Source organism: Mycetomoellerius zeteki, unplaced genomic scaffold, assembly GCF_001594055.1.
Source record: "Mycetomoellerius zeteki isolate Tzet28-1 unplaced genomic scaffold, Tzet1.0 scaffold113, whole genome shotgun sequence".
NCBI classification, from domain to species: Eukaryota; Metazoa; Arthropoda; class Insecta; order Hymenoptera; family Formicidae; genus Mycetomoellerius; species Mycetomoellerius zeteki.
This window is the reverse complement of record NW_017256051.1, coordinates 1,228,353-1,249,731: the sequence shown is the minus strand read 5'-3', so window position 1 is coordinate 1,249,731 and position 21,379 is coordinate 1,228,353. Positions and strand designations below refer to the sequence as shown.

The following is a 21,379-nucleotide window of genomic DNA, read 5'->3' as shown; positions in this document are numbered from 1 at the left end:
CAGCAGAATAAGTTAATAGAAATTTTGAAATTGTATAAAAGAATGAAGTCGCATAATGTATTCAATAAAACATACAAAATATACACCATTAATATAAGAATTAAAAATATAGAGTCCAAACATCATGTTTATATGATAATAGTAAGTTTAGAAAATAATTTGGATTTAAACTAAATTCGTAACAAAATATTTGAAAAAAAATAAACTACAAAGAGACACTTTAGAAGTTCATTAGACCGGAATGTGACAAACTGGAGTTAAAAATCTGTCTACTTAAGCTTTGCCATGTACTAAAGGAAGGTTAGATTAGGTTTTACTATAAAAATAGAAGGAGATAACTAAAAAATTTTAATAAAAATAATGCTACATAATTTCATAGATCGCATTAATTTTATAAAGGAATTTAGAAATTACTCATTATGTTTTTTACATAGTAAAAACAGTAATTTTTTTTCAAGAAACCAATTTTTCGGAAAAAAACCGAAATTTTTCCGGTTTTTTCCAGCAATTTGAAAAAAGCGGCTTTTTTAAAACTATAGTGTTAATTAATGAAAATATAAATATTCATTTAAATTTGCTCATTTTTGTAATTTCACCTCAGAATCGACCTCTTGGAGCCATTTTGGACGTTTAGGGAATTTTAGGAGATTTGGGCGGTTTTTATGGGATTTTTAGGGGGAAACGAAGGGGATTTTCAGGGGATAGTCATGCGGACCATCTGGTAACACTGGTATGATGGTGTTAATCGTGGTGTGTGCAGCGTGCAGTTGGTTTGATGAGATGTAGTTGCGTGTTGTTCACCTCGACGTCTTTCTTCAATTGATCTTCAACTGCGAATTGCAAACATGTTAGGCGCGAATGTTGTTTCAGATTCTCAGGAATCTGCATTGATGGATGACGAAACATATAAGGATATAGAGAAGACTTTGTAAGTAAACTTTTGTTTGATTCTGTTGCTCGTCTATGTGCCGGTCGCGTTTCTGTATCACGAATATGTTCTTTCACACAATGAAAGGCTTTTCTCAATTGAATGCTTCTTCGAGCTTTAGAAAAGGCTTTGAGTCAGCCTAAAACAAAGTTAATTAAATGATATACAGTTAATTGTACGAAATACAGATGCATGAGATGAACTTGGCCAAAAAATTCAAACAATAAAAGATGATGCAATATTCAGACCACAGTACAACTGCTCCGACCACCGTTCGAAACTATGGGTAATTGTTTAGTTTAGCATATACAGTCACAAAAATGGATACCAATCGACGCGTTCTTTTTCGTGAAATGAATGAATCGGGCAGAAAAAAGTGTCGCTCTGCCCCATGAACCGAGATATTAATCGTTAAAGTTGACCGACTATTCAGGTTACCCCGGATCTACAATAGGGTTTTAAGCCTTAAGTCATAAGAAATGAACGAATCACAATCGATTATTCCCTCGGATTCGACTGTAATTGGTCAGTTTCTTACGGCTTAAGTCTTAAAACATCTATTGTAGATTCGGACTTAAGAACATGAAGCTTGTTCTTTTTGGCTGAACTTGCACCGGTTCATCTTCCTCTTCTTTCCTTCCGAAGAGAAAAGGAAGAAAGATGAACTGGTGCAAAAGTTCAGCCAAAAAGAACAGGCCTCTGCCATAGCCATGAAAAAGTCTCTGTGAAGTTGGCATCTCATTTTCAAAAATCAAAAATTTTATTAACAATTCTGCTTGCACCCGTAATAGTTCTATTTCTTTCCTGTTAGGTTTTATAAATAGTTCCGTTTATTTAGCTAAAAAAAAAATAAAATAAAAATATGAGGTGCTAACTTCGCGTAACATTTCGAGTTTCGAAAAAATTAATTTTATTATGAAATTTTATAATTCCCGAAGCGTTGTATGTAATTCTTGATATATTTTAGCAATAGTTCTTTAAGTATTTTTAAATATTTTATCTGAGAGCTAGCATCTCAAGTTTAAAAAAAAATTTATTTTTATTATGAAATTTTCTTATTATCGAAGAGTTCTACAGTTCCTGATAAGTTTTAGTGACAGTTTTGGCCTTTAAATATTTTTTAACAATTTTTTAATACGAGCGCTGAACCTCATCACGAACGATTAAAGTATCTCTACAGTTCCAGCTGACTTTTTGGTATTTTCCGATAATTCTGCAATAGTTTCGACACTTTCTATAGATTTTGTTCAGAGTTTCAGTATTTAAATATTTTAAAATAATTTTTTAATCTGAGCGCTGACATCGCAAGTTTAAAGTACCTCCTAACAGCCAAAAAGCTGGAACTTTGAACAAAACCTATACAAGCATCAGAACTATTGTAGAACTTATTGAAAAAAAATTTTCTGAAATTATTCGACAATTATTCCATGTTTTGGAACATTTCAGCGAAATTGCTGAAAATTTGCTAAAATTTCACTGAAAATGAATTTTTTACCTAAAAATCACTGAAATTAAACCGAAATTTTTCTGAAATGCTAAAATTTTATCAAAAAGTGTTCCAAAACATGGAATAATTTCAGCGAAATTTTTCCACCAGGGCTGGGCTACAATAAAAAGCCTGTTCTACAATAGAGTCGCAAGCCATAAGCCATAAGAAATTAATCAATCATAGTCGATTATTTTTTCACCTGTGCCATTGGCCAATTTCTTATGGCTTACGACTTGCGACCCTATTGTAGAATGGGCATAATGGCCTTTACAGCAAGTGTCAAGCCTGCAAATAGTGCAAATACTAGTAGAGAGAGAGAGAGAGAGAGTGGTCCGTCTGCGTGAACTGGATGAAATACGTGGTAATTTTTCCTGTGAAAAGAGACTTGTAGACTAGATATTTGACCTTTATTTGAATAGAGGAAATTGATTAGTGCGCCATGTTATTAGTTGTGCAGAACGATCATATGCGAGGGATGACTATTAATACCATTTTTGGCTGAGTGAACCTACTGTTCTTATCTATACTATGACAAAACAATCCTAACTAAATGAAAGAATCCTAACACATGTTCATTTGTTTTGTTTTTTCAAAGCGGTGGTACATTGCCGGTACCGGAAGATATGAACGGATTTGGTATCCCAGATGACAAATATGGTATACTCACCGAGTCCGTGGATATCCCTCCGGGAAAGAGATTAAAAAGTAAAACAAAAGAAGATGAAGATATTTATTATCCATTATATGGGTATACCAATTATTTAGCCCTTCCATTAAATTTCCAGTATACTTTGGCAGAGAATGGAGGACAAGATTGGTCGGTAAGCAAAGTTTATGTATGATTTAAAACCTGCATTAAATCCAGAATTTATAAAATAATTATGCAAAATATAATGATTGAAAAGCCTATGAGAGTCGACGTAAATTATTGTTGCAAATAATGATTTATTATCTAATACACTCAATAAATAATATAAATGGTTCGACCCATGTTTAGGATCGAACCGTTCATAATCCTCTTCATAATATGACATATACCTAACAAAAGTGAGATTTTTACATTACATAAAGTGATGTTGGTACAAAGAATTATTCGGTCGAAGCATAAAGATTGCTTTTTCGTCAGTTATAAATCGAATCCATTTCGAGGTTTTTCGCTTTGGATCATTATTCGCAACAATAACTTGCATCAGCTCTCATATCTTTTCAATCATTGTTGATTTATGTCATTAGAGCCTATACAATTTTCTGATAGTTATGCAAGTATGTTGAACTGTACTTATTTAATTGTTTTTATTTCATGAGTTATATTGAAATCTATTATCACATAACATGTTCTTACTTGCAAATCAATTTTGTCTTTTGATGATAAATGCAATTAGTTTTTATAATTTTTTATTATAATTTTTGTATTTCATGTAACCTGTAAACAATTTCTTGTATCATCTTATTCATTAAATTGTAAGAAGATAAAGTAAAATAATAAAGATGAAAAAGGAAGAGAATCTTACTTTGGAAAGAAATGCTTGCTTTGGTATCTAATTATTAATTGTACACTATACTATTAAAAGTATGTAGGGCTGTTCTTTGTCGCTGTACTGAACTGTAATAAAACTTTCTGCCTCTTTAAATATATGGATACTTTCCATTTGGTGACGCAAATCGATATAAATCATTCTTGATATTATTACTTGGGTTATTGGAAACATCCAATAATGTTTGTATTGACTTGTATCAATACAAAATGGAAAGCATTCATGTTTAATTCATTTTAAGTACAATTGTGTATTAATTTGGCTACAAAGAATAGACCTTATGAATCTGTTTATATTGTAATCTTGTGTTTAATGTGTTTAACCAAATATTGTATACCGCAGGTGTGTAAGCTTTTTGTGTAGTAAGATAAATTGGTGCTAAATGTGTGTATCTTGTGTATCAAATGTGATGATTTTCTGTTAACATTGTGATATGAACTAAACTATTTTATGAACCAAACTTTTATAATGTTGCATATAATATGTATGATTCTTAGTATTATTATTTTATATATATAGTTATAATAATTTAATATGTTTATTTATCTGTTTATTTTCATGTAGTACTCTCAAAAATCGAAAAAAGCGTTTCTAAAAATGGAAAAGACACTGCCTTTACGATTTACATGGGAACCAGCTACATCCGGTTTATTTTTGCGTACAAAATTAATTTTTGTATTAGAGCAATATAAAAACGATCCAGTAAGACGATGCCCTAATCACGTAGCATCGACCAATTATATTAATCAATCAATGGATCCGGAAAGAATTAAACATGTAGTTCATTGTGTTAATCATGCCGCGAGTATCTACGAAGAGGAAAATGAACATCTTTCTATCTTAACACCGCTTTGTACACCCGAACCTGGCTCGCAATATTTTCCAATGTGCTTCAAGTTTTTTTGTAAAAATAGTTGTACATCTGGTATGAATCGTAGAGACACTGAGCTAGAATTCACTTTAGAGGATAAAAGAAAGCAAGTTTTAGCTCGTCAAACATTGGGAATTAGAATATGTAGTTGTCCCAAACGCGACAAACAAAAAAGCGAGGCAGATCTGGAACGAACAATATCTGTCAAACGAGAGTTTGCTTTAACATCGGGAAAAAAGCTACCGTCTTGTGACACGCATGTTTATAAAGTCGAATTAGAAATCGTCGGCAAAGAAAATTATTTATCAGTTAATAAATATGCATATGATATTATGGCTGGTCAAGCAGCGAGAACTGGTCAGCATGAATTTTTTAAGCCATATATGGATGAGATATCACGCAAAGTGTCTTTAAACCATTAATAATTCCAAGTTTCAAATCCCGTTTTTATACATTTTTCATTTATAATGGAAGGAAATAGATTAAGTTTTAATAGATAAGATTTTTTTATTAAAAATGTTTCGTTTTTGCTAATTAATTTTTATCTTATAAGTATGCATGTGCATGTCATGTGATTTTATTATTATTCAATGTTCGTAATTAATGTTTACAGTTATGTTTATATGTTAAATGCTGAAAATGTATTAAAGTAGTATTTTAATTAATGACTACTCTTTTTACGAGTTATAAAATGAAGTTAAAAAATAGTATTTGTTAAACATGAATTTAAATACTAAATTAAATTTTCTATGATATACTGGATATTCGAAAATACGTAAATTGTCTTTGGGGAACTAACAAGGAAACACACACAAGTATCCTTCCTTTTTTTTTTCAATTTTAATGCACTTTGCATGTTGTGTAATGTCAATGTGTAATGTAAAACAACAAAAAATGGAAAGAAATATTTTTATAAATGCAACAAAATCCTTGACAGAAATCAAGTTTTATTATGTTATTGTACTGGATAAAGTATGTGTATGTTCCTTTGTACGTAATAAATATCTTTGCAATATCTCTCTATAGACTAAATATATTTTATTTTAAACAATAATTTTATTATTTTTTAATAACTTGTATTACTTAGTTTTACTAAAACTTAATTTTCCGTTGTGACTATTAAATTTAAAAATATAAAGGTAAATTTTGAAATATTCTGTGTAATGTTACAGTAGTTAGTATATGTTCATTTTAATTAAGATTTTAAATAAGTACTTATACTTTACTTATAATTCGAAATAATTAATACATTATGTGTTATCACATGTTAAATCGTATCAATGAAAAATAAATACTCTTTTGTTACTTTTTTATATAAGTTTTTTTGTATGTCCTTTTAATATGCATTTTGCACTAATTAAGTGTATAATAAATTTGTTGAGAATAACAAATACATCGGTCTCTTCACATATATAATCTATCGTTTGCTCCATATTCTACTATTTGTATTTCAATGATTTTCAACAATAATGTATTTGGCAATGAGGCAATATGCTGCGAAGATAATGTCGCAGAATCTTCGAGACTCGCTACGTGTCTTCGTAATTGTACTTCTGTACCATTGTCACCCCAAGCGTGCAATATCCATTCCCATATGTTTGAATACGCCATCTTAGCAAAATGTGTCATCCATGCGATTTCATCTCCGTACTATGTAAGAATAATATGATTTTTACATTTCTACAAAAGTAGGTATTCCGCGTATTTTCGTCTATGAACTACGTAATATAAAGCATTTTCTAAGATAAAGATATAGACTATATAATATGAATTCTTTGCAAAACTTCATTATCAAAGAAGACTAGATAAAGTAATCGAATCTTGATTCACAGATATCATATTTTTTATCTCATACATTCGAAATACTTTCTATTAAATTTTTATTAAAAACGGAATAAGATGATAGAAAGTATTTCGAATGAAAACTTTTTATACACACGTATAATACAAATTGTATTGATAAAAGATGATTTATTCTGAATTAAAAAATGATTCTAAGATTCTAAATTTTAATATACGTATATCTTAAAAGAGTATATAAAATTTTCTCTATTTCTATTTTATATATATATATATATATATACATACAATTTTCATACCAATATATACGAATATTTTTAATTAATATTAAGATTGATATCAAATTATAATTGACTGTATTGGATAAAGTATACGGTAAATTTTATATACATTCAGATAAATATTTAATCCAAATGAAAGAATATTATTAGAAGTAATAAATACTTTCTCCATGTCAATATATAATTAGATACGTACAATATAACTGAAACAACGAAATTATACGAACTTTGAATCGTTTCGTTAAAGATAAAGATGTTATACCTGAAAGAAAAACATATGTCGCGTCCGAAAGGAAGCGGAAGAGGAATTCTTCCGCTGGCAGAATAGAAATGAATTTGCGGCACCTTGTGAGTCCTGATGTGTTCCAGCAGAGAGTCAGGCATCACTACTTCTGTACAAGATTGCAAAAGCGGACATGTCAGCTGTATACAAGACACAGAATCCGTGGAGCCACCCCAAATTGGCGTCTCAGGTAAACTTAGCGATTGCTGACTAGCATTCGTCGCAGTTGATTCAACAATTTGCGAAGAGTCATTAATGCGAGCTTCGCTGTCCTTCGACAATTCACCGGTACTGGCTGATTTAGTGCGATCATTCAATCGCACGCGTAAACTGTTAACATCTCCATTAGGAATCGCTACGGTTTCTTCCGACATGTCAGATACTCGAATTAGATTATCCACGGAGGCGGCTTTCTCTCTGCCCCCGAGCAACAATCTGGCTAATAAGAATTGTCTCGGTTTCAAAGTAGTACAATTGTTCTTTGACTGATTTATAATTAGAGTCTCTTGCTTCTTGTTAGTTTTACCAAACAATTGGTCACGTAAGTTACAGCGATTGGTTGTAACAGATGTTTTGTCTACCTTCTCGTCATTATTCATGTTAAAGGCATCGCGAAGTGCTCTATGCAATTTATCTGCAAGAAGACATCGGCCTTGGCCAAGCCGGACTCTGCAAACCGGACAACGCGTCGTTTTCGGCCTGCAGACGACGCACAGAATATGACCATGAACACATTGTGAAACTGGAGGCGCAGCGCTTTCTAAGCAAATCGGGCATTCCAAGGCACAGACCTAAAAAGGAAAACAATATAACAAACACATTCTTGATGCTTCATTCAATTAAAAAAATAGTTTTATTTTTAATTAGTATTTTAAAAATTTAATTGTGTTACACTGGGATGGAGGAAAAAATTATGTTTATATAATTGTAACTTATAGTTTAATTTAGAATATTTATCATTAGTCTCTTGGACTAAAATGGATTGGATTAAAATAGACCAATTAATGATTGTGTGTTATTAATGATAAAAGATTAATAATAAGAATGAATAATATAAAAAATAAATGATTATTAAAACGATCTGATCATTTAATAAATGATCTATAAAAATAAGAAAAAAATAAAGCAGTGATTCCATATTTTGAGTTATAGAATGTGCATGCGCACCGTTCCTGATAATGCATTTGCAAGATTTCTAGCTACATTCGGAAGTGGACCCTTCAAAGCTAGCCCACTATCATTCTGTTCTTCTTTTTGATGCGTACATCTCCAAATGAAAAAATTTAAATCTCGCACATCTTCCTCATTATGAATTAAAGTAGCAACGTCCTTGATCTTTAGCCCCAATAAATCGGTGTTATCAATGCTCAATAAACAATCACCCGCTCTGACGAATCATGATAAGAAAACAATTTATGTAAAATTAATTTACGCAAAAATATACTTATACTTGGTTTAATATATAAAATTATACGTTATATCAATATATAAATTAAAAATATATATATACTATACATTTTAAACTTTTGTGTCTACGATATACTCAATAGTTTTTAAAATTAAGTAAAACTCACCTCAATCCTGCTAAGTCGGCAGGACTATTATTCTCGACATAGCCGATCCACGGATACGGATCCCATTTTGATTTGGTCAAATGAAATCCATAAGATTTACCATGTATATATGATTCCACATTGCCTTTCCGCATTTTAAGAACCATCTTTCCTGGCGGAAGTAAATCTTCTTTAGGCAGAGACGTTACGATTTTCACGCCTGCCGCTTCCATCAAGACTTCAGGATACGAAAAATGCGACATATTTCTTCGCACTTTATTATTATTATTATTTGTTTTATTAATATTATTATAATATATGTATAAAGAATAAAAGTTATTTTACATAACATTCTTCAATTTCACTTTCAACCATATGAATTTTTCTTAACAACAGAGTATAACATTCGAATAAATTCGAATAAACATTCGCAATTTATTCATGAACTTTGTCGCTTAATACGTGTTAATTCATTTTGATCTTCGAAGTACCTTGAACAAGAGCAGTACTGCTGTGGAAGCGCCGAGCAGTCGCGTCTGATCTCTTAGCGAAAGAGAAAAGTCACTTACTTGTTTACCTTCACCCATTTACACATTCTTGACATTGAATCTTACGTCATATTACGATGAGACACACGTCGTTTCCCTTTTATTCTAATAATATACATCGACGTTTCTTTCGGAAATAATATTTTCAATAAAAATTGCGTTTCGTACAGTCATACATTATATTCTAATTTATATGATATATACATACTTAGCAGTCTTTATAATATGGAAAATGGAGTAATACTTTAATTAATCAAGATTCTTAATACTTTACAATGGCAAAAATTAAACGATACCATACTAATTCGTGATTGTATTAATATAAACGTACATATTAACGCAACGTTTACATTGTTATAACGCAGAAATAAATAATAACATATTTTGTATCAGTTTTCATTTGAAGTAAATAAAAGTATAAGGGAATGTATTATTCTACTTAATATATATGGTATGTATAGCACATATATGTACATATATACTGATAGTGTATTATGTATGTGTATATACATATATACTGCTTAATATATATGTATAGTACATATATATATATATATATATACTGACAGATGTTACAACCAAAACGTTAACTCAATAAATGTATACACTTATTGTAGTAAAAGTATACACATTTACTAAAATTAACACTTTGACTGTGACACAAAAAAAAACATGCTTTATAGAACATTTTAATACAATTAATATGTAATATGTATCTTACATTCTCGATTATATGGTATTGTTACATTGGAAGAACATACATCGAGATCATCATTAGCAGACCTAGATTAAAATGGCAAACAAAACGGCAATCGATTTTATATGCATCGTAGAGAAAAATATTACTTATATTACATAAATCATGACATGATTGTAGGAAGATCAAGTGTAGAACAATTTTAATAAAAATATTCAATAAGTGAAAAAATCCCGTTTTTATTACATAATGTAATATGATCAACTTAATTTCCAAAGAACTATCAAAATTCAATGAGACGATGTACCTTTGGTTATTTTCAATGGGACAAGTTAAAAAAAACTGTATTTCCTCCACGATTGAATGAAAAATAATATAAAGGCCTACTAATCATTAACATTCCATTTACAATATATAAAAAATAACCTTATTTTATAAAAATTAACTAATTTAAAATCCTCAATTATTTATAACAATCAATTATTAAAAAATAGATATAATAGCAAGAGGTATTAATCTCATTTTTGAATATTTATGTCTAAAGCCAGCTCTAATCATAGATAAGTACATAATTGTTTAAAATAAAATAGTATGGATGTTGCATGACGGAGAAGATAATCTTACATATTCGTAGGTATAAAAATCTCAATATTGACAAGCATAAAAATATATGATTAACTTCCTACTGATATAATATGTTAAGACATTGGCTCAGTGTATGCAAAGTGGTATGCGCCATAGCTTTGAGAACTAAGAGATCAGAGTCCAGATGCAAATCCGAGTTTTCAATAGATTGTGCTAGGGCAAGATTGTGCTTCTCCACCTTTCTCAATTGTTCCTGGCAATTGGCAAAGGCGTCCAACACTTCCAGCTTAACGACAGGATTCCTGCTCGAATTCCCAGAATGTTCTCGTGGTGGCAATGGAGGATGGCTGCTGGCTATCGCTCTAGTATACATTTCTGTGACTGCTCGTAACTTATCCACCCATTCCTGGCGTGCTCGTGCATCTGTGGCTCGTAGTTTGATCATGTCACCTGAAAAGATATTGAAAACTTAATAGTCAGATTAAATCAAACATCCATATCTATTATAAGAAAAACAATGAGATTTGATTTAATCAGATATATACCAGTAGCAGAATTCACGGTGAACGTGTTAGAATCTTCGTCACTGGGAGCTATTACAGCTCCTGCTAGGTATATCGAACACCGTGGCCTCTGATTCTTCTCAGACTCGCTGAGAAAGTAATGCAGCTCGCCGGTCTCTGGACTCAAGATAAACCAACGGTATTGCCAGCCCTTCATGGCATTCGTATATTTGTGCAGCAAACCCTCGTAAGGGTGCCTCGTTTGCACGTTCATTATTTATTACTCTCGCTTTTTAGTTGGAAGCCTTTTACTTAATGAACAGCATTTTTAGGAATCTCTCGCGCGAGATATGTCATCTGAGTTAAAGCGATCGTGCTCAGTCAGCACGTCAGCAGATATCTAGAGAGAGGTTAGGTTGTCGTAAAAAAAAAAAAGAAAAAGGTTAAGATTCCGTCATCTATTGCAATCTATTGTCACGCTGTGCATGATGGAATGATGGAAGAAGACATCATGACTGTGAATATGCAACAATTTACATATTCTATCGTTTCACTTGTCACCAGCTCGATACTTCAATCTTATTATCTTCTTATTATCTATCCCCTGATTGAATTTCCGACCTCACATACGAACACATAAAGGTCATAGTACCAAAACGTTAAAGGTTCTATGAACCGTTTAATCTTACGAATACAGTCCAATATCTCTATAAAATTCTTTTATTTATGTGAAACAATGAGCGCGTTCAAGTCGACAAAGCGACTAAGTACTAGAAGTGCGTTCAGGGAGACGCTATTAGCGCTATGTGTCATTTTATTCTTGTTTTACGTTTAATAAACAACGAAGATAGAATGACAGAAATAGCGCTATTAGCGTCTCCCCGAACGTACCACATGTCTGCCCATCGAGCAATTAAATGATTGGTTGGATCCGCAGGTAAAAATCAATTATGCTCATTTGCTCAGCAAGCATGCCTATTGAGATATAGCCGCTTTGAACTCTCCCAATAATCTTGCATTATTTACATACATAATAATAATAATAATAATAATGATATAATAATCTTGTACACAAAATACATAAAAAAAGTGGCTCAAATTACTCAAGAAAAGATAATTCTTAAAAATAATTAAAATTGTTAATAAATATATAGAAAAAAACAATGTGCTATGAGAAAACGATAAGCTTTGATTATTTTTTTTATTAAGAAAAATACAGTCTTCTATTTTAAACCTAAATATTCATAGCAAAAAAGAATGTAATGTCTTCGCAAATATAAACATAGAAATAAAACTAGTCTTCTAGAAACAAATGACAAAATGATAACAGTAGACTGAAATCATCAAATAAAAAGTTATGTAAGTTAAAAATAATAATAATCAAATACTATATCCACTGTTTAAAATACATAAATGACAATACAGCAAATCCGTAAGATAAAAAAATCTTAACTCTATACAAGATCACAAAATCTATCAAATTAAAATTTTTACGAAGACTACACGAGACCGTGTTTAATTAGTATGGCACGAACTTCTGGCACTTCGATTTTATAACTGCCGTCTTCCTCAGAGTACTCGACAATTTTAATTTTGATGGGTGAGTTTTCCTCTATTAACTCCTTTAATTTCTTCTGTACTGCTTCCGAATACTGTCCATTACTGTTGATTGGTGCTAAATCTGTAACACAAACAATAGATAAGTTTGTATAAGAATTACCTTTAAGATGGAATCATGATGTTCAATTTCTTGAATGATAAACATGCATGTATGCGTGCACACATGCATGTTGCTATACTTGCTTCGATGCATACAGTCTGACGTTTGACAAATAACTATGAAATTAGCAATTTTCTTTTGATTAATGCATGCAAGGAAATAAGCTATAAAGTAATCGGCGCAGTTCCCATTAATTAGAAATTATAAAAAATTTACGCAAAAATATTATTAAGATGCAATGTATATCAACATGCTTGTCATTCAAGAAATCGAGCATCGTGTAATTCCACCTTTATTAACAACTTTGATATACTTACTGACAAGTTTACACATATTCGCAAATGCTTTAGGTAAAATGAAGTCTTTGGGCATTAATCTTATATCCTTGTGTTCTACTGACTCTACGTTCCCATAATCAATAAAAAAAATTTGAGCTGTCCTATACGATTCTCTAGGATTGAGACAGAGTGCTCGATACCACATTCCATCGTACAATGCCAAACATAATTCTTCCGTTCTTGGAATATAATACTCCATTTTTTCACAATACTCTTTCAACTACAATAAAATAAGATTATTATACATTATTATGTGATAATAAACACTTCGTAATAACATATAATTTACCATTTCCGGCATCACTTCTAAGATATGAGTCATTAATTCAACATCACAAGGACCTATCATGTATGACATTATATCATCCTTCACTGCATATACTACCAGTGCATCTACTGTATCACCCACATGTCCTAAACTTGCTACTTTGAGGTCACTGAACATATAGCATGTGTTATCTGTATAAAAAAATTCTAAATTTGTAGTTCTTTATAAAACATAAAATATACATATAAATATACATAAAATATATAGCAAAATATATATGTAATAAAATGATCGATGTACAAAGAAATACATCAACTAATTTTTTATTGAATAAAAATTATCTTGCATGTTAAAATTTGTAAGGGTTTCTCATTAAGGGAATTACTACTGAAAGATAATTAAGTAGTAACATGATGTATTTAAATTCTTTGCATAAATTGTGATATGAGAAACAAATATTACGTTATTTTCTAAAAATATATAATTTGTGATTAATTACCATTTTCTTTTTTCCATCCTGGGATTAACAACTGATTTATTTTATCATTAACACATTCTCCTTTGTCGGCAATCGTCAAACGAACTCCATCCTTAGATAAACCCTCGAATGTACATATTAGAGGCACTTCTGTGCCTGATAAATAGCGAAGATACATGTCAACTTCTTGGTTCATGGGTACGTCACGAGGTACATCTTTTAAGATTACTTTTATCGCACAGCTTCGTTGCTATAAGAATATATAGACTTTGATATTCAAAATAACATGTTTTTTTAATTAGTAGAAATAATCCTATTTTCGGCCAAAGTGGATTTTGACGTTTAATAATACTAAATGCAAATTTTTTGCAAATATATTATTTCAGTTTTATAAACTGAATGTTTTTTTATTGTCTTAATATGCACATCAGTACCTGTGAATGATATGGCATGACTTTAAGATCTTTTATATCAATTTCAGTTAAGTTACCGAAATCAATATATACTATCTGAGCTTTATTATTCTGTGTCTTAAGTACCATTGCACGGTAACTGTTACCATCTCCTTCAAATGGCGCAATTACTACTTCTTTATCAGGTGGAGACTCGGTTAGGTATGGTGCTGCAATTAAGTGAAAAAAATAATTTGCAATTCTTTATATAATTGTCAATTTATCTCATATTATTTATTCAGTTATTTTACCTGTTTGTGCATATTGTGCAACAGATTGCATAATATTATTGTAATATTCTACATCTGCTTCTTCTAAAGAGCGTGCAAACATATAATAATGATTTCGATAACTTGTAAGACATATCTGAAATCAGTCAATAGAAACAATGAAACTTCAATCCACATCAGCAATAAATATATTGAAAACGTTATCGTTCATTTATTACAACATAATTAAAAAATTAAAAAATAACATAATTAAAAAATCATTTTTACACATTATTTGCAAAAAAGGGATAGGAACATTTTTAAAAAACATTTAAAAGTACATATTTTTATTAGTCTACAATTAGTTTTTACATTATTAATTGCATTTAAAAATTACAAAGTTTTAATAATGTAAAATATTCGAACTTATTTTCTGAAAAACTTTTTTTTGAGTTGTATTATGTTGTAGTAAATGAGTGATGTTATACCTTAGATCCATTCTTTAACTCAAAATTTGATGAATTTGTCGGTTTCCAGGTCCTCACTACAGCCTTTAATTCTAATTTAGAGTTAACCTTTATTTTTATTTCAAGACTTTTTTGTCCGTTGCTATTCTCATTTATAATTGATGTAAACTCGTAATTGTTGTTCATCTTGTAATATAATAAAATAAGAATCTGTATCTGCATCTATAACTTGTATCAGTAAACAAAATATTTCAAAGGTACTTACTTCCAATTTGACAGTAGAATCAGTTATTTCACATATTACTCCAAAGGCACAAATATTCAAATACTTTTTAGGGCATGGTATAATTTCATTTACTTGAAGAATTCTTGTCTCGTCTATTGCAAAAATGGAATCGGGATTCGTCGAAATATATCCTCTGTACCAGAATCCATCCCAGTTACCACAAATCAATTCTTCTGCTTTTGGTCTAAAAAATAAAATACTTCAAGTAACGAAAAAATCGGTTTAAACTGGATCTTAGGCTGGTATTCATAGTCGATTCTTATATTTCAGACTGTCTTAAGTATAGTCTTAATATATCATAAGCCAATCAGAGGATCTTATTAACATCTTAAAACATTACTTAAGATGATTTTAAAATAAGAATGGACTATGAATGAATGCCGGCCCCTTAATGCTGAAATATTTCGGTGTGAATTTATATACATATTTAATTCTACAATTACGCACCGAAATCTCATTAACAATCTCTTTAAACACAATCTTAAATCAAACTGAGGCAGTAATATCACAAATTAAATTAACAAGTAATTTGATAAGACTGATATTAGCAAGCATCTTAAAAAAACTGTAAATAATCTGATGTTAATTAGAATCTTAAAAAGCTGTGAATTTATTATGAAAAATATCACCTCAGCCAGGATACCAACATGGATCTCGCCATGACAGATGTCTTAATCAATTTGACCAGTAAGGCTGTGGTGATATTTTGTCGTAATAACAAGTATACATAAAAAAACATGTTAAAGATACATGAAATAAACAAAATGCTACAAAACAATGTGAATAGACAATAAATAATAATAAAGACAAATAAAATACCCTATTTATTCCAATCTATGCTTAATGATATTCAGCAAATGTTAACCAATTTATTCTTATAAATTTTATGCATATACATACTTGTAATCTGCAGGTATTTGTATTTTTGAACATTCGTCTTGTATATGTTCGAAGACCATCCTTAATTCATCACTGAAAACTTGTGGAAGCAAAGTTGCACCGTAAACGTTCTTTTGCGTTGATTCAAAAAATTGTATATAACCGTTAATTTGCAACTCTGAACTATTTTGTGTCAAATCAGCCAACGCATCTAAGACGCTAGGTATTTGAATCGTGGAAACATTTGTACTTTTATTTGATGATACCATAACATTTTTTTGTGGTAATAATTTTTTCTTTGTACCATTTGAAACACTTTCTGTACATGAAGATAAATTCTTTATAGTAGATTCCTCTTCTTCTACTTCTACTATTATTGTTTTCTCAGAATTTATAGACAACAGTCTAACGGAAATCTTCTCGCCTTGCTGTAGATTTCTGTGTTTATCACTTATGCCTTGCGTCAAGCGAATTTTTCTAGCAAACTTAGGAAATTTGATCAAGTCACCAATATCTTTGAGCTCATTATTGTTTTTTAATATCTCATAGTTGCCAAAGTCAATAAAATGGACCTTGATAGGATTCAGGGATATTACCATAGCTCTTTGCCAAACAGTTTCATATAAAACGCCGTAAACTTTACCAATAATCGGCTGCACATAACGTGATTTTCTTGCAATATCTTGTAATTTCATCATTAAGTCTGTACGTGCATTTGTATCCTCTAATTTATATATCCAATACTCATTATTATCTAGTGGTATTATAACTTCCACAGTTATAAATTTTGTTTTTGATAACTGTGTATCTTTGTAAAAAGCTAAATCGTTGTTCACTGAAGTATTACTGGAAATACTTCCTTGCCTATTGGTATTTTCTCTGTCATTATAATTGGCAGAGCCTTTGTCATTTTGGAAGCTATTCCTTTGAGGAGGAGGATCTCTATCATTATTGTAAGTTCTATCGCTATCATTTTCATATCTTTCTTTAAAATTAGTCTTTTTTGAATCGTTTTGATAATTACGGCTATGTTGATTTCGGCCAATAAAGCTAGATGTTGAAGAGCATTCATTATTTTTTTTTGACTGATCAATACTCTCATTAGTATTATTATATCCGCGCAATCGATGCTGTTGAGAAAATTCTTTAGTATTTGTGGTATTTATTACAGGCTGATCTGCCATTTTAGATTCGTTAGTTTGAGATTCATTAATATTATTAACACGTTGAGATGCAGATATATGTCTATCCTGAATATTGTTGATAGACTTACGAGTAGCTTCAATATCATTTTCATGCTCATGGATATTTTCAATCGTATTATTCGAGTTTTCAATTTGCATCACATTACATGTATTAGGCCGTCGTAACTTCACATTACCAGATTTAGTAGTTTTATCAACATTTGAGGTTGTCGTCTTTTTTATTTGATTTGCATCTTGGTTAATTTGCAAGGACATATCATTAATTTCTTCCACTAATGCTCTGTGAAAAAAATATATAAATAAAATATATAACTAAGAAAATATCTATATAATTTTAATTTTTATTATAATTAACAGAATGGATCGAAATAAATGATTTTTAACATATATATAGTTTATCTGCTTTGTTAATATGCTACTTGATAATAAAAACGTATCAACATATATAAAAAAAACTATTTTTTAAATTAATATGGAAAAATATGGATAAAGAGATTTGTATGTGTAAAAAATTTATTTTACTGCATAAATTTAAGTATATAAGTTTAAGTTTATAAATATATAATTATATATAATAAAAATTACATATAAAATTATATATAATATATAATTAATATATAATAAAAAATATATAATTATCTAAGTTTATAAATTTTTAAGTTTAAGATAAATATATATGTATATATAATTACGGAACGCATTCAGCCTGATGCTGTGGCCAATCTTCCAATTGGCAAGCTTTGCTACAATAATAGGTATGGCATTTTTCACAATGTTTTGTTGTTTTTGTAGAACAAACAGAACAGTTCTGCACTTCATTCTTAAATTTGTCTTTGGAATATTCATATAATCCCTGTATAACAAACAATTATAACTAATTCATTCTTTAAGCAGATTACATTATCAATTATATATACTAAACATAACATAATTTTTCAATTTTTTATATTAATTTTATATTTGCATAATTTCATACATTATTTCGTTGTTCATATATGTTTGAAATACATTCTTCAACCTTAGGATGCGGTTCTGGATATTCATATAGTGTATAACCACGTCCAAGAGAAACATGTCTTTTTCCATTTGGTGTAACAGTTATTACACCTCTGAAATGAAAAAAAAAAGTAAAATACAATAGTTTAAAGTTTAAACAATCATTTAATGTAAATAATTGTATTTATTTAACCTTGTCCACAATTTATTAGTATTCATGTAAGGATCCTCGAACTCATAGATACCATGTGTTTGTGAACACGAAGGCAAAGATGATAATGATCCGTAGTTTGCAAAATTACATGGTATTGTTAGATGTGGCATTACATGTTTACGGAATACAGGTGTTGATTGACCACGACCCATATTTTGACTGAAATAATATAATATTACAAATTATACAATTATTCTCTCATACTAAATATGTAAAGATATACCTTTCTATAATTATTATTTTAACATTTCAATAACCAACATCGATTATGCTTACTATTTCACATCATTGTGAATAGACGGCGGTGAATCTGCAGTATCTATCACCTTCGGTTTTTCAAAATATATCTCTTCTCTTGTAGCTCTCTCCTTTGCAAGTGCCACTTTCAAACATAATGGTCTTTTTTCATGGAGTTCTCGCATTGCGAGTTCAGCTTCACGATATGTTCCATATGTAACATAGGCCCATGTGGCATTACGAGGATGGAACATTTCCTTAATTTTGCCATACTGACTAAAAATATCTCTGATACCATCCTTAAATTAGAATTCATGTTAAATAAAGATACCTCACAATCTCATTATGGATATATAATATTGATTTGTGAAGTTATAACCTATATATATATATATATATTAATTATATTATATACTATAATGTATATGTATATATATATATGTACATATACATATAATGTAATACAATTTATATCAAAAAACCAATTCAAGAATTGTTTTAATGAGAACCATAAAACATTTCAATAATTTATAATTAAATAAATTAATAAATTTTACCTCATTTAACTCTATTGGCAAATTGGTAACATATATCGTATATTCGACATCCATTCTATAAATATAAAATATAAAAAGCTATGTACAAGATATAAATTTATACAAATTATCATATATATTAAGATATTATTCTATTGAAGGTACTACATGAAACAAATTATAATTTCAGAGATACATATATAATTTACTGATACCTCTCAAGTTACACAAATAAATATGTATGTTACACAAATTTTTAATATAAAGGTCTTTTTTTACTATGCAATGTATCATTCCAAACAGATTCATTTATCTAATATATGGTTTTTCTTGTTCTTACCGATCAACACCCAGCATTTGCTCGGTATCATCCGTATGAGCATCATAGTACGCCATATTATATACGTTATTAATTTCACGCTTGCGTGAAGTTGTAAATAATCAAAATTCTTTGTTTTTACGATATACGTAATAGCAAAAGTATGAAATCTTTTGCGTACTGTTCTATTGTTCAGATATCATAAATCAGCGACTGGAGGACGTAATTCATCACGCACAAAGCCGTGGAATAAACGATAAAGGACACTAGTTGACCTGCAAGAGCGACATGTTAACACAACGTAACGAAGTCAGAAATATGTAGATAAACACATAGGAAGAATGCAAATAAAAAAAAAGCTGTAAGGCGGCACGCATGTTTTTGTCTATGAAAGAAAAACGCGAAAGACAATTTGAATGGACGAATCAGAACCTTCAAAGATAGTGAAGAGCAACAAACGGTAGCGTTCAGCAAAAACAGCAGCTTAGCACAAAGTTGTAGATGTACCGAAGTAGCGCAATCCTTCTATCTGAACTATAAAACGCCGTCAACTTTTCTATTGGCTATTTCGACCGCCATTTTTAACCTAAGGCTGCGTTATGCGGGGTCTACAATAGAAGTCGTAGCAGTCGTAGGGTTTTAAATCGTAGAAAATTGACCAATCACAGTCGAATATGAGAAGAATAATCAACTGTGATTGGTCAATTTTCTACGACTTAAGCCCTTACGACCACTACGACTTCTATTGTAGACCCCGCATTCTACTTAACACTCACAACGCTTGTGGAATCATTTCATCCTTGTCGTTTATCAAATGTTAAACAAAGACAAACGATGCTCGCAAGCGTTGCGAGCGTTATACGGAGTCTACAATAGCAGTCATAACAATCGTAGAGTCTAAAGCTGGTTCTACATTGGCTGCGTTCAGCAGAACGTTTGTTTTGCAACTGTTGGAAGTTTCCTTCGCGCTAATTGGATCATACTTTTAGATCTAGAAGAATGGTCCTATCTCAGAAGACAATCATAAAACGGTTGCAAAACTGTTGAGTCTGCTGAACGCAGCCAATGTTGCTCAAGGTTCGAGATGGTCTTAAACTAGTGCATGAACCAATCAAAGAGCCATATTAGCTTCTTAAGACATTGGGTGCGTTCAGCAGAACGTTTGTTTTGCAACTGTTGTAAGTTTCCTTCGCGCTAATTGGATCATACTTTTAGATCTAGAAGAATGGTCCTATCTCAGCAGACAATCATAAAACGATTGCAAAACTGTTGAGTCTGCTGAACGCAGCCATTGTTTGAGATTAATAGCGTTTTCGATTGGGAAAAAGTTAGTGCGCACTGAGTGCGCACTACGCGAGTGTCGTGCGGTCAAATGAACACGTGACACTAGCTAAGTGCGCATTGGCATTGCCAATCGAACACGCTCTTGACACTGAGTGCAGCTAATGCACCCCAATCGAAAACGATATAAGACCAAACTATTGCTGGATTCACACTGCATAAATCGGATGCAGTGTGAATCCAGCATATGGATTCCGTCTAATGTGTGCCTTCCAACAAGCGACACAAATGACAATGGATCATTACATTCTTGTTGTTTGCCAATGTTAAACAAAGATGACACTGTGTCGCTTGTTGGAAGGCACTATTAAGGCACGTCTACAATATGTGAAGCTTGGTTTAAGAAGTAAGAGTAAGGCGT

The 21,379-nt window shown here is 30.7% G+C and overlaps 4 protein-coding genes across 7 annotated transcripts; 1 reads left to right on the top strand and 3 right to left on the bottom strand.

Annotated features, from left to right (window-relative positions):
* The first annotated feature begins 761 nt into the window (after positions 1 to 761).
* p53 lies at positions 762 to 5,266 on the top strand. 2 transcript variants are annotated; one of them, XM_018456336.1, is made up of 4 exons: positions 859 to 928; positions 1,117 to 1,214; positions 3,013 to 3,238; positions 4,517 to 5,266. In XM_018456336.1, exons 2-4 carry the CDS (start codon positions 1,159 to 1,161, stop codon positions 5,243 to 5,245), a joined length of 1,011 nt encoding a protein of 336 aa, XP_018311838.1. In that variant the 5' UTR covers positions 859 to 928; positions 1,117 to 1,158; the 3' UTR covers positions 5,246 to 5,266. The 2 variants fall into 2 exon arrangements, with proteins under 2 accessions (XP_018311832.1, XP_018311838.1); XM_018456330.1 differs by lacking the exon at positions 1,117 to 1,214 and having other exon boundaries at positions 762 to 928.
* Positions 5,267 to 6,158: 892 nt separating this feature from the next.
* Positions 6,159 to 9,003, bottom strand: LOC108727977 (uncharacterized). The gene is given in 5 exon segments (XM_018456317.1): positions 6,159 to 6,473; positions 7,167 to 7,192; positions 7,195 to 7,978; positions 8,355 to 8,574; positions 8,762 to 9,003. Coding segments are annotated over 5 exon segments (1,518 nt in total). The 3' UTR covers positions 6,159 to 6,227.
* Positions 9,004 to 10,534: 1,531 nt separating this feature from the next.
* Positions 10,535 to 11,844, bottom strand: LOC108727404 (oxysterol-binding protein-related protein 11). Its single transcript, XM_018455524.1, has 2 exons — positions 11,116 to 11,844; positions 10,535 to 11,020 (listed from the first exon to the last, which is right to left on the bottom strand). The coding sequence occupies exons 1-2, from the start codon at positions 11,345 to 11,347 to the stop codon at positions 10,668 to 10,670; spliced, it is 585 nt and encodes a 194-aa protein (XP_018311026.1). The 5' UTR covers positions 11,348 to 11,844; the 3' UTR covers positions 10,535 to 10,667.
* Positions 11,845 to 12,565: 721 nt separating this feature from the next.
* On the bottom strand, positions 12,566 to 20,189 carry vret (vreteno). 3 transcript variants are annotated; one of them, XM_018456631.1, is made up of 16 exons: positions 20,110 to 20,189; positions 19,699 to 19,952; positions 19,380 to 19,434; positions 18,862 to 19,121; positions 18,565 to 18,744; positions 18,352 to 18,484; positions 18,068 to 18,228; positions 16,192 to 17,655; positions 15,271 to 15,475; positions 15,027 to 15,191; positions 14,581 to 14,695; positions 14,312 to 14,499; positions 13,899 to 14,127; positions 13,421 to 13,590; positions 13,111 to 13,351; positions 12,566 to 12,754 (listed from the first exon to the last, which is right to left on the bottom strand). In XM_018456631.1, exons 2-16 carry the CDS (start codon positions 19,752 to 19,754, stop codon positions 12,573 to 12,575), a joined length of 3,804 nt encoding a protein of 1,267 aa, XP_018312133.1. In that variant the 5' UTR covers positions 19,755 to 19,952; positions 20,110 to 20,189; the 3' UTR covers positions 12,566 to 12,572. The 3 variants fall into 3 exon arrangements, with proteins under 3 accessions (XP_018312133.1, XP_018312122.1, XP_018312143.1); XM_018456620.1 differs by lacking the exon at positions 20,110 to 20,189 and having other exon boundaries at positions 19,699 to 19,976; XM_018456641.1 differs by lacking the exon at positions 20,110 to 20,189 and having other exon boundaries at positions 14,417 to 14,499; positions 19,699 to 19,976.
* Between the last annotated feature and the right edge of the window lie 1,190 nt (positions 20,190 to 21,379).

What these genes read in the sequence shown, in the direction of transcription:
- vret (XM_018456631.1), bottom strand. Translation starts at nt 19,754, where the DNA reads ATGGCGTACTATGATGCTCATACGGATGATACCGAGCAAATGCTGGGT. An exon ending in CATCAGGCTGAATGCGTTCC is followed by an intron (nt 17,656 to 18,067) that starts GTAATTATATAT and finishes TTTTTTTCACAG; the next exon opens with AGCATTAGTGGAAGAAATTA. An exon ending in GAATATGTGTAAACTTGTCA is followed by an intron (nt 12,755 to 13,110) that starts GTAAGTATATCA and finishes TTTGTGTTACAG; the next exon opens with ATTTAGCACCAATCAACAGT.
- LOC108727404 (XM_018455524.1), bottom strand. Translation starts at nt 11,347, where the DNA reads ATGAACGTGCAAACGAGGCACCCTTACGAGGGTTTGCTGCACAAATAT. An exon ending in CACCGTGAATTCTGCTACTG is followed by an intron (nt 11,021 to 11,115) that starts GTATATATCTGA and finishes ATATCTTTTCAG; the next exon opens with GTGACATGATCAAACTACGA.
- p53 (XM_018456330.1), top strand. Translation starts at nt 846, where the DNA reads ATGTTAGGCGCGAATGTTGTTTCAGATTCTCAGGAATCTGCATTGATG. An exon ending in AAGGATATAGAGAAGACTTT is followed by an intron (nt 929 to 3,012) that starts GTAAGTAAACTT and finishes GTTTTTTCAAAG; the next exon opens with CGGTGGTACATTGCCGGTAC. An exon ending in ATGGAGGACAAGATTGGTCG is followed by an intron (nt 3,239 to 4,516) that starts GTAAGCAAAGTT and finishes ATTTTCATGTAG; the next exon opens with TACTCTCAAAAATCGAAAAA.